Source organism: Lissotriton vulgaris, chromosome 4_1 (assembly GCF_964263255.1).
Source record: "Lissotriton vulgaris chromosome 4_1, aLisVul1.2, whole genome shotgun sequence".
Classification (NCBI taxonomy): domain Eukaryota; kingdom Metazoa; phylum Chordata; class Amphibia; order Caudata; family Salamandridae; genus Lissotriton; species Lissotriton vulgaris.
This window is the reverse complement of record NC_141691.1, coordinates 100,236,577-100,249,549: the sequence shown is the minus strand read 5'-3', so window position 1 is coordinate 100,249,549 and position 12,973 is coordinate 100,236,577. Positions and strand designations below refer to the sequence as shown.

At 46.0% G+C, this 12,973-nt stretch overlaps 1 protein-coding gene across 2 annotated transcripts in view; it reads right to left on the bottom strand.

Annotated features, from left to right (window-relative positions):
* LOC147718428 (tumor necrosis factor receptor superfamily member 27-like) overlaps positions 1-12,973 on the bottom strand; it is a 170,209-nt gene that overhangs the window by 15,400 nt on the left and 141,836 nt on the right. For both annotated transcript variants that reach the window (XM_086966717.1, XM_086966718.1), the window contains exon 8: positions 8,690-9,192. In XM_086966717.1, coding sequence (XP_086822843.1) covers positions 8,690-9,192 — 503 coding nt within the window. The remainder of the gene's footprint in view (positions 1-8,689; positions 9,193-12,973) is intronic.

Genomic DNA, 12,973 nt, shown 5'->3' with positions numbered 1-12,973 from the left:
TGTGAATATGGTGCACCAAGGCACATTTTTTACGCTGCTGGTGCGTCCCAAAAAGTGACGCACCAGCGGCGATAAAGTGACGCACAGCCTCATAAATGAGGCCCATGGCATTTAGATGAAATCAGAGCAAAAAGTGCTGGTAAAACACTGGTGATCTGAAACGATCATATCTTTTATTCCCAGAGATTAAATACAAGCAGAAAGTGATGCAACACAGCACAGCAACCAAAGCTGCTCATTTGCGTTGCAGCAAAGGGGGGGTAATATGCAGCTCAGTGTCTCTCCCTCTGCACTGGAGCACTTTAGGCTGCAATACACCAGCACACGGAAAGCAATGGCACAAAATACAAATATTTAGTAAACTATCAAAACATTCATTTGAATGTATTAGCGGGATAGCAATTGAGGAGTTTACAGCTGAGATTTGCCCATAAGCACTTTTGGGTGCACTGACGATAGTAAATAAAATTGACAGAAATTAAAATGGCAACGATTTTTTCCATATATCTCGGTCTAGTTAAGTAGATGGTGTGCATCGTCCCACTGTGAGGGTGTCCCATTTTGATTGCATTTACGGAAAATGCATGAAGGCAGAGACATAAACATGGAGCCCTACCATATAAATAGTTCGGATGGCTGGTTGTTGCAACTGTTTATCTCTAGTCTGGTGCAATACTGCCACACTGTGGCTACTATGATATTTGATTTTAATTCAACCCATAAATGATTTCTCATTAGTGATGTTTTAACCGTTAAAATAGACAGCTAAACGAAAACTAAATCCATCCTAGAATTGCAAAACAAACTTTAACATAAACAGGGAACAATGAAAAAATATGGACGAATAATAAGATAAAGCACTGCACTTATATAAAAGCACATTCTAAACCTAGGCTTTCATGACACAGTCTTACACAGACAAGTTTAGCCCGCTCACTGAGAAGACAGGGGCTGTCCTCAAAAAAAGGGAAATGTGACCATTATAACTGAAAAATGCTCGCTCTTCAAAAAACTTTCCAAGCTAAACACTGGCTCTTAAAAATTCGTACACCCTTCTCTAAACATGCAATGAATAAACTTCAAAGACAAGACTATTATGAGGGAACAGCGTGAAACACTGACTGGCGACCAGTATCACTGCGGGACAAATGACTACAAAGACATCCTTGGATGGGATGAAGTCTTCGCATATCCCTGAAATGTTTTTTCAGAGTCAAAAAGGGTTCCACACAGAAACAAAAATCCCAGCACCACGTCTACATGCATACATTGAAAGTCTAAACCTTCATTTTCAATAACAAAAAGATACGGGCATATTACCAAGGGGGGCGATAGGCAATTAGCGCCGATTTAGCGGCCGTTTTCGGCCGCTAAGTGGCGATAATTCTATCGCTCTTTAGCGAGCTGTCGCTAACTGATGTTAGCAACAGCTTTTAGGCGATAGCGAGCGGTTTGGGGCCCGCTTTGCATGTCAGCGATGTTTATCGCTAATGACATGCAAAGTGGGCGTACCCAACCAGTTAGCAACTGAAAGCAGTCGCTAACGTCGCTATCGCCTATTAGCAAGGCAGGCGTAGCATTGGAAATATTCGCGATAAGTGCGAATATCTCCAAATACTAACACCTGCCCAGACCAGTTCTTAGCCATGATATCCAATGGGAGGTGGATAACATGGCTAAGAGCATTTTGTCGCTAATGCGTGAATATCGCTGTATTCTCAGCGATATTCACGCATTTCGCCGCTATCGCTGGATATTTTAGCACAATGGAGAAAAACGTTGCTAATAGCATGTCTTCTCTGCTAACATATCCAGCGATAGGCAGCGATAAAAAAAATCGTCGCTAAGCCTATTTAGCGATAATATCGCTACTTGTTGGTAATATGCCCCAATGATTTAACCATTAAATAACATTCATACCCAATTTGACAACATATTTTAAAAACTTTTTTTAAATATCATTCACTTTTCCTTCCCTTAAATGAAGAACTTTGGAGCATATTATCAAGGGCTGGCGGTAACATTATCGCCGCTGTAGCGTTCGTTTTCGGGTGAAAAGCTCCGATAATGTTATCCCTTTATTAACACGGAAACACGAGTTGGATTTAGTAGTAATTGTGGGTGGGACTGTAAAATAATAGGTGCAACAGCCCTGATCAGAAGGCCACTGCAGCTTGCATTACCCATTGCAGCTGTCATTGTTGCTAAAACAACTACTAAGAATCTCTCTCGCCTGCAAATGTAATAGTTCAGATTACTGCAGCTCCCCAAAGCTAAAGGAATGGCTGGTGACAGCTGTAACCTTCCAAGAGGTATCTCCGACCAGTCACCACTGCTTCTCAGTATTGGGCCCCTCGACACGCCCAACCTGGCGGATTGTTCCTCCAGGTGAAAGAATTTAGAAAGGTGGTGGGGATAGAACTCCAACAGTACTTCCTTGCCAACACCGGCTCTGTTCCTTCCCCAAGTACTCTCTGGGAAGCACGCAAAGCCACTATCTGAGGCTTCGCCAAAGGCCAACTCAAACATCAGCGACAAGCCGAGGTACACCAGATTACCCTGCGAGAGGCGCAAGTGCTGCTCATTGAGCAATCTCCTTCTCATGAATGCTATGTCACCCAAGAGAGACAACTCGCACGCCTTCGGGTCGAAACTAAGCAACTCTCCCTGGATGCTGCCAAGCTCCGCTGGAGATTATCCATAGCTAGGGTGTACGGATGGGGCGACAAGAATGGGAATATCCTCCATAGATTAGCTACATACCCACGGGCCAACCGCATTACCCAGATGGTCTAGCACATCGATCCCCTTTGGCAATGGGCCAAGCCTTTTCCTCCTACTATCAAAGGCTCTCCTCAGTGCAGAGCCCTGAAATGTCCCTCTCTGACCTGCTGATCACTGGCCGTACCCGCCTTCCTCGCCTAGGGTCTGCCGAGTCTGCTGACTTGGATCTCCCCATTACCAATGAGGAAATTAATGAAGCAATAGCACATACCTAGAGAAGGGCTCCTTCCCGCCCGAGACAGATATGGCCACCATTGTAGTTCTCCCTAAAACACAAACCTCGTTTACCCTCTGTGCATACTCCCCAATTTCTCTCATAAACACGGAAGTTAAAATATTTGCTACAATTCTTGCCCAAAGGCTGAGGTCCTACTTCACCAAGCTGGTTCACCTGGACCAGTGTGGGTTTATGCCCATGTGAGGGACTAGACATTGCCTCCGTCATCTCTATCTGGCCTTGGCATCCACCACTGGCTCACCCCCTACTTGGCACTTCTTCCCATCGATTTTGAGAAGGCCTTTGATTTTGTGGACTGGCAATTCCTGGGCAACGTGCTGGAGGAGATGGGTTTCGGCCAGTGCTTTTGCAACCTGGTGAAGGTTCTTTACGCCCAGCCCCAATCACGGGTGCTAGTCAACGGGGTATTATCAGAGGACTTCCCCATTCATAGATTGATGAGGCAGGGGTTCTCGCCTCTCCTTAGCCTTGGCAATGGAGCCCCTGGCAGGCCTGATTCGGTCGGAGGACCGCATCCGGGGATGGGAGTGGCACAACTCGGAGGTGGACAAAATTGCCCTTTATGCAGACAATGTTCTAATATTCCTGGCGGACCCTCTGTCCGGCCCTCACTGTTTCTGGGTATTACACTCCTTCCGGCAGGCCTCCGGCCAACAACTTAACCACAAGTCAGTTCTGTTCCCCTTACACTTGGTGAGGGACTGCTACGATTGGCAATCCACATTACCCCTGAGGCGATAATCATTCAAGTACTTAGAGATCTGGGTCGCCCTGCTCTTTGACCTCGCCTGGTCCCTCAACATCCCCCCGCTAGTGACAAAGGCAAAGGAAAACCTCCACAAGTGACAGACGCCCCCCTAAATCCCCTGGGGAGTGTTGCCCTGTTTAAAATTATGATTCTCCCGAGATTCCTCTACTTTCTCCAAAACACCCCCTTCTGCTTACTGTGGGCTTTGCTTCGGGAGCTAGACAGTACAACCACCAAATTCCTCTGGGGGGGTCGAAGGCCCTGTAATCTCTGACCCGCTGCCAGATCCCGCTCTTCGACGGGGGCATGGGGATGACCAATTTACACTAATATCACCTGGCAAACCTGCCTCCTCACAATAAAAGACTGATTCAATGGGGGATGGTCCGATCCGGCCTACAGGCTCGAACTGAGTGAGCTGGGTTTGCTTCGAAGTCAATCTATGATGTGCGGAGGGCCCATACCTAACACCTTGCCAGAAGGGACACGCACTGTGCTTCTGGCCTGGCGGGCATTACTGCGTCACACCCAATGGACACATAAACTAACCCAATATATGCCTCTCTGGCAGGGTACCTGGCTCCGGGAGGTTAGTGGGCCTAGGGATTTCGATCTTGGGACCTTATAGGGATCTTCCAACTTGGGGATGTGTGGGCTAGCGGCTACATACGCTCCTTCCAAGACCTACAGTCCAGGTATTCCCTACACCTGTCACAATTTTACAAGTCTCAACTATCAGTAGGCCGATAGTTTCTGGCATTAACTCTACACTTGAGCCACTGTCATAGTTTGCAGATTTTTTCCTGCGTGAATGTGTAATTACACAACCTTCATTTGTGCAGGATACGACTGATATCTTGAGACATCTCCAGACAGTTACATATGATCCTGAAGAGAACCTCCTAGTGACGATCGACATCGAGTCACTATACACGAATATACCCCAGGAGGCGACGCTGGTGGCAGCAGCTCGCTCCCTGCGGGAATGCGAGTGGTTCTATGACACTGCACAAACTTTTGTTCTGCAGTGCATTGAGATAGCATTGACACGCAATTTCTTTGCTTATAAACAACAACTCTACCTGCAGACCTCGGGGACCTCGATGGGGGCAACTTTTGCCCCCAGCCTGGCATGTATCTATGTTGTCATACAACAAAAGAAGAGAGGTCTGATCAGTCACAAGGCTGCCAGGAATATGGAGCAAAAGATAGGAGGGTTTTAACACAATCACTCTGATTGAGTAGGAAGGCCCTCACACACCGACCTGGTCAGTGTCATGCTTCATCATCGGGCCCCACCGAAGAGACCGAGTGTCTCTTCGGTGTGCTGCGACGCCAGAAAGACTGCGGAGCTGGTCGTGTGGGGAGGACGTGTTGTGAAAAATAGAGATTAAGAGTGCCTAACAGGGTATCAAAAAAACTTTAATGAGTGATCCCTAAGACACGTGTAGGTGGTATATGTGTCTGAATTTAAGTGCCAAGGTTGTTAGGATTTGGTTAAATTCAGCTAAATACCACGTGGTTAAATTAATCAGTCAACATGTTTCTGCCGTACTAGTGGTATGTATTCACCAAGGCATTCTTCAGGACTAAACCCCGGCGGTATGGACACTCTAATAGTCCACCCTAACCTGGGGACGTGAAAGTGAAAAAAGGAAAAGTGAAAAAAGTACTTAAAAATTAGAAGAGCAAATGCTCATTCTAAAAAAAAAACTAATTCAGGGGTGTATCAGCACTTTAAAATAGGGCGCTACTAGCACCATGGGTCTCGGGAGGAGGATTGGAGCGCGCCTGGCACATCGCCCTCAGCGCTCTCAACCCGCTTCTCAACCTGCAAGAATCCTCAAAACCGGAACCCGTTTTTTTTTTAGAATGAGCATTTCCGAGGGACCTACGCTGGGTAGTCATTGAAAGAGTGCAAGGAGACCAGTACAATATGAGTAACAGACTACTCAAGAAGGAGGCCCGCTGAATATTTGAAGAATCCACGGATGAACATGGCCTCAATGAAATTATTGAGTGGAATAAAGTATCAGCAGTGTAAGGCTATCTTCAGATAGGCATACCATCAATCAACGTTCTATCTGTACACATAGGCTCTTTGCATGATGGTGGAAAACAGCAGCTGAAATAAATGCTGACTCTCCTTACATTAGTTTGTGGTACAATCACTATGCACTATAATTTCTACAGAGTAAGGCTTAGATACTGAATTTTGAGAGTTCTTTCCGCCCTAGTGATTGTCTGGATAGGCAACATATAAACATAAAATAAAATAAACATTGCAAACATTATTTTAACCCCTTCGATGCTGATGACGAGCTGAGCTCGTCATCAGCCACGGGGGGCGTGTGCGGATGACGAGCTGAGCTCGTCATCTAACGCGGCTTTTCGAAAAAAGCCACGTAGGGGAAAAATCACCGCAGCAGCGATGCGGTTAATGAACATTGGCTTGGTGTCTGCTGACAACTCGAGAAAATTGGCATTAAATTGTCAGCAGTCGACACATTTACAATACTGCACCTTGAGCCCAAGATTGATCAAATAAACGGTGAAAATCGGCAGGGATCCAATATTATGGACAAACTTCCCGATCCAAAATGGCGCTCGCGCATAGCCGCGATGACGCGTTACGCCGCATTGACGTTCTCGTAGCACACTCCGATCACGTAATTGGAAGAACGAGGATGTAAATGGGACGCCGCTGAGGCAAAGACACACGAGGGGTGAGCAGAGACCACACCAGTGCGCGGTAACGGTAAGGAGCTCGAGTAGCAGACCTCAAACGGTATGGGAATTCAGGAGTGGCACTACGATTAAATAGGCAAACAGTGAACGAGATCGGTAGAAGTGCGATGTAACCCTGATGCTAGGCGGGTGTAAGGATCGATGGATGCGATGTGGAAAGGCAGTAGAAGGGGTCAAGCGTACAATGTTACACATACCTATTTATTGTCTTACTGCAGATACCGACTTATTGGCGGTCGACGGGACCCACTACAGAGATAGGGGCACCGAACAGCTACACATTCTTCCACGGGGGCCGGGTAGGCACGCCAGTGGAGGCCACCTGGTAATGTATAATTCACTATTGCCAGGACCCAGAAGTACACCTACTACTTTTAATCTGCACCGGAAACGGTGCTTCTTGTTGAGACATGACTGATGTATTATATATATATATATGTGTGTTGTCTGTCCTATATCCGACTACAGGTACAATAAGGGAAGAATTCAAAACGTGCAATTTATATGCTGACCCAAAACCCTGAAGAAATCACTGGTAAAGTAAATAACAGTGATGAAACATGTCGGTTGATTTTTAATAGAGTGAGCTAACAGCACAGAATAAAGATATAGTTGCCAGTTTTCTCAGCTCTTTTTAATGGTGATATATCTGTATTCCACTTTTTAGGGATATGGGAACACCACAATGGGTTATGTAACACGTGTAACACATGATGGTTTTTTGGTTTGATTGCACTATCTTTTTCTCCCATTTTATTTTCGGGTTGACAGTAGCTGATGATGAGAAGTGAGGAATCAGGCGAGTACCAGTCTGTCAGATCCTCCCCTTGGTGTTGCTTCCTTGAGGCACTGTCAACCTCCCCTCCCCCTTTTTTCACAGTTGGAAGATAGAGGGAATTGGTAGATCGGTGGTGGACCACTCAGACACCCATATGTAGGCGCATGCGTCGATCTAATCTGTAACAGAGTGCAGTTCATATAGACAGAAGGCTTAATTATACCCTCTGTCTTACTAAAATAAAGAATTTTTCTAACCACAGAGCGCACAAGGGGTAGGCCATTACTGTTGATTATTACAATTTTACAAGTACCTGCAGTTGCATCACACTCTTAAATTCGCACATGCCTGACTACAGAATACAACCCTCCCGAGGAGCAGATAATGATGGGCAATTTGGGGAATGGGGGCATTTCCCGTAACTACCGTATACTAATCAACAACACCCCAACCACCACTCAGAAGCCAGTTGGAGGAAAGGGTGGGTCCACTGGAGGAGGAGGACTGGAGGGATGCACTCATGGCGCCTAACATGGTCTCTGCATCGGCTAAACTCTGCCTAATTCAACTGTACTACTTGCATGCCACCTACTTAACCCCAGCATGCCTCACAGGGCTAGCTTGTACCCAACTGCCTTCTGTACACGCTGGGGTCAGGACCAGGCGGATTTCTTCCATATGGTTTGGGCATGTCCATAACTGGCACAATTCACGGGGGCATTGAGAAGGAACTCACAGAAGTCTTGGAGTGGGAAGTTCCCCATGACCCACGGCACCCACTCCTGGGGATCACGGATGGGCTGGATGGGTCCAGAAACAAGAAGCTGTTTTCTAACACAAAGCGAGACATAGCCACCAACGGGAAACGTCCTGCTCCACCTAGCCTCAAGAAATGGCAGGAGGGGTAGACTGGTGTGCTACACAGGAAAAACCTATGTAGGAAGCACGAGGATGCCCGAAGAAAAACCACAGGGTGTGGGGCAAATGGCTGGGTACTATGGCTTTAATTTGGGTCGCCTGCTAACTATCTGTATCATGTAAGATTTCATGGGGTCTTGCGGTACAGGATTAATCATCAAACTGATTGGGAATTGTTGTTCCTACTATAATGTGCTGAACTACTGGTTTTTGTTCTCATGTACAAAATCAATAAAATTGTTTATCAAAAAAAGTTGCCTTTGTGAATAACAAAACCAACAGTTCACAGTTCAGAAGTTGTATTGCATTTGAGGTATACATTATGGATTAAATAGATTACTATAACATGTACTAACCTAGAAAAAGGATTATCTAGGAATAGAGGGATAAATATATCCAAATGTGTACACTGCAGGTGCTGAGAGTAGCTCTGGACATGCAGTAATATACAGAGGAACAGCATTGGCATACATACCCCGTTTTCAACAGTGAAGTGCTGAAACCCCGTACTCGATGTCTCCTGTATCTGGTCTGGTGGTCCTGTGCGCGACTCAGTCATTTCCAGAGTCCCTCGATGAATCGGGCCTATAGAATCCATTGTACCGAGGCATTCTTGCTCCATGGAGAACCTGTGAAGGTCAAGCTCGGTGCATTCCACTGGCGCATGTGCCCACCTGTGCTGGCACTGCTCAGAGGCGCAGGAAACTGTAGCTGACATGGGAGGGTGGACAAAGGACTCCGGGGCCACCCCTGGATTAGATCTCATCTCACACGACGAGCAGCCGGCAGAGCAGTCGCTGGAGCCAGAGTGCCTGATGAGGGGTTGGGTTTCTGAAACCCTTCTGGTGAATTGAGGACCAGTGCTTGGGTGGAAGGGTAGAGGGTGATCTGGGCCAGGCTGCAGAGGGCAGGGTTGACTGTGCGGCTGGAGGCTGGAGGTGTGGCGGTCTGGAGCACAGGGAAACTCCTCTACTGCACCTGTGAACAAAAAAGGCTTTAACATATGTTGAACTTACACCACAGGGGATCTAGATGACAGCAAATATTTTCAAAAGGCAATCAGTGGCTATTGGTGGGTGGATACTTGATGTAGCCTTCCAAATGCAGCACATTTAAAGGTGCTGGCAGGTAAGTTCTTGCCTGAGAAGTAAACTTTCACGGTTTCTGGCTAATCTGAGCACCAGACCTAACAAGGGATTCCTGTCAAGGACTTCCAATCAGAAGAGACTGCGCCTGACCCTTTCTCAAGAGTGCTTTTGTTTTAGAGTTCAGCACATGCTCTGCTGTGATGGGGTTTGTTTTCCTTAACAATACATAATGGGGCACATTTACAAGCCCCTAACACCACTTTTTCTGAGCTCCGGTGGTGTTACACCATACAATTTATTTACAAGGTGGCAATAAGTCACGTAATGTGGCTTAACACCACCTTGTAAATATGCCCCTTTCCGTAGCAGTCCGCTGCGGCAAAGGGGCAAGTAATGGACATTAGAATGGGCGTCCACCGCAACACCCATTGCTTTTTTACACTGCCCTATTGTTGCAAAGTCATCATGTGCCCTGGGCACCCCCCAAATTTTTGCTGACTGGTACTGGTGGTAACTGACTCTGACTGACCTTGGGCTCTGACTACCCAGGCGCACAGCCAGTGCTGAAATTAGTTAGAATACAGTGAAAACAACTACATACACTGGGGTACACTAAGGTTGGGGTACCCCTGTGATTGGCATGACCTACCTCATAGGGCCCTAGTACATATTAGGGGATTGAAACTACCGCTCAGTCCCTAATATATAATAGAGCATGGCAGTTTAGAGGCCAGCAGCACTTTCTGCTCTTGCATGTGTGCACTGCTGAAGCCCGAGGTATTTTTAAAAGTGGCTCTGTGTGGCAGGGACTGCTTTCAAAAAGTAAATTGTGTCCAAACTCGAGTTTTGTGTTTGGGGCACTTAAAAATGGTTAACCTACAATGTTTGGGCATAGTAGGTAGCCCCAGGGTCTCCCATAGGTGTCACTGGGGTGGGGGTCAGGTATCTATAAGGTAGACCCTTGTAAAATAAGTTTTGCCCTGGGTATAGTGAAATTGCACATTTCACTCCCCACATTGTGATAAAGTGCTGCCCAAAATCGACTTTGGTGGTGGGAGCACTGTGGATGGAGGATCTGCAACATTTTTACATATATTCGGAACCTCTAAAGTCTCACCTAGGTGTTCCTGGGGTGGGGGTCCTGTAGATATATGTAGCATACTTATAAAATATGTTTTTATAGCCCTGGTGCTGGAAAAATGGCCCAAGTCACTTTTCCCATTGCAAATCCCGTGCCATAGGTTAACATTGGAAAAGGTTTTTAGTTAATAACTGGAGAAGGAAAAGCCATAAAACTAGGATTAAAGGACTCAGTAGGATGGTAATGATAAATCCAACAATATGGTATTGTTGAATGTATTGTAAAATGTACAGACAAGAAGTTATAAGACTTTTTTCCTGTAAGCCAAAAAATTCAACCCTGTACGGCTCTACCCTGATTGGTCAGCGATAACTGGTTGAGCCTGGCTGCTTTGGAGAGGTGATACATGACCCCTGGGGGTAGGAAGTCTCTCAGGGAGGAGAGGTTGCTGGGCATAGGAATGCCACGGCAGGGTGAGGAGTCGTACACCATGGACTTCAAGCGAAGGGGAGGACCCCTGTTCACCTCCAGCCAGATGCTAGGATTAAGGAAGGAATGAGCAGATGCAAGGGGGAGATACTATGGAGATTAGCCACCCTACGGGTGTGTTTAGCCAGCTCTTCTCTCCCTGCTTCAAATTCTGACATATTGAATTTTGGAAGAATAGTGGTTTCTGGGTTAGCATTTTGCCACACTCTGCAGGAAGTGGTCTGACATTTGGGTGGAACCCTGCAGCTCACTGGACAGGAGTGCCCTCCTGCCTGACCCCATAGAACACTGAATAAGTATCTGAGAGGGACGTCTCAGATCTTCTGCTTGAAACTTAAGAGAATCAGAAGGGTCTGTGCTGAAGAGTTTGATGTGCATTTCCAAAGGCCAGGACTTTGAAATTGCGCCTTTTTGCACCATTTGAAACCAGAGCCCTGTGGATCAAACCTGCTTCAAAAGGACTAAAGAGTGGACTCCCTGCAAGCTACAGGTTAACAGAGATCACCTGGACATCACCACAAAGAAGCCCCAGCCCGGAGTACTACCAGTGGATTTGTAAGGGTTTTGTTCAAGTGGATTGTGGGAATTTCATTTTCAAGGACCCCCTTGGAGATTCCAGAACCTTGGATTGTGTGCTGGATACTTTGGGACCCGCAAGAAGAACTTCAGAAAGTAGTTCTAACTGGAACTAGCCTGTTGGAGGGGGGCTGCACAAGAGTGGTCAGAGATCCTCCAGAATAATTGCTAAAGGTGTCTCTGTCTGAGACATCGAAATTACTAAAAGGGGCACTGTTGGTTTCTAAGCACTAGAAAGTGACTAATCTTTAAAAAATCATATCTCTGGTTCCCTACAGTTGATTATTTTCGTTTTGGTGTCATTTAAAAGATACAAATATTTCCTATTTCTATACATTGATGTTGGATTTTTATTTTGTACTGTGTCTTAATTATTTACTGAATTGGTGATTTCAAATGTGTTACATACCCGTCTTTGAAGTTAAGCCTGCCTGCTTGCAGCATGGGAATAATTTTCTAAGACCTATTCTGAGACTTATACTGTGTCAGAGGCCTTAATGCCAGTGGCAGACCTACATTTGCCCCAACCAATAATCCACTTTCCAACACCTATATTTACAAGGATGGGGCAGCACAAGAAATGAACGCCAGGTAATGGTGATATAAGGCGAAATTGTTAATTTGTCCTCCAATTTTTCTCTCTCTGTGTGTGCTGCATGCAGCACACAAAAAAACAGCAAATCACCTTTAAAGATTGTTTATGTGCAGGAAGGTGTCCCTTCCTGTACATAAAAAATCACCCCTTCAGCGCAGGCACCCTTGCAATATGGCGCAAGGGTGCCTGCGCTGGCGTCAGGCAGCTTTTTTGCATCAGGGCTAGGGGAAACGCAGGTGTGCTGAAGTTTTGTAAAGGTCAGAGCTTCGACATTCGCTTGTACGTATCTCCCTATATTTTGCAACTCAAGCAAGCAACAGTGTTTCAAGTCTAAGCGGCATAAAGCTGTGAACCGTGCACATTGCTGTTGGCTTTCCTATAATACAAGGACAAGGAGACAGGCAAAAACAACACTGCACATGTGCATCTATATACACACATACAGGCTCAAATCAATATACCAAGAGTATGAAGAATTCCCAAAAATTATTTTGTACATTTCAGATGTGGAATTTTATGACTTCCACTCCCAGAATGCTCACAAAGTTCACTGTGGCTCTGTTGATGCCCCTGGTCGGGAATGCAGTGTATCTCCTTGTGGCTGACACATACTGCATTTGTGGCCCTTAGTATCTGAGCCAACTCTCGAACCCTAACCTGTACTTTACTAACTGGATGTCAGTACAGGCTATACTCCAGGTTATGAGGTATGGAGTTGTGGAATACAGTGTAAGTCATTTAAAGTGTGTACTTCTACCAAGAGGGTCCTGGTGCATACCAGGAGTGTGCAACAATTTTGTTACATGACATAATTGCCTAGTTCACGATTATTGACCCTCACGTAGGGCCATATTTTCAAGAAGAAGCGATACATTATCACCGCTTTTATCGGCAGGAAACTGCAGCTAAAGCGGCGATAATGGGCTTGAT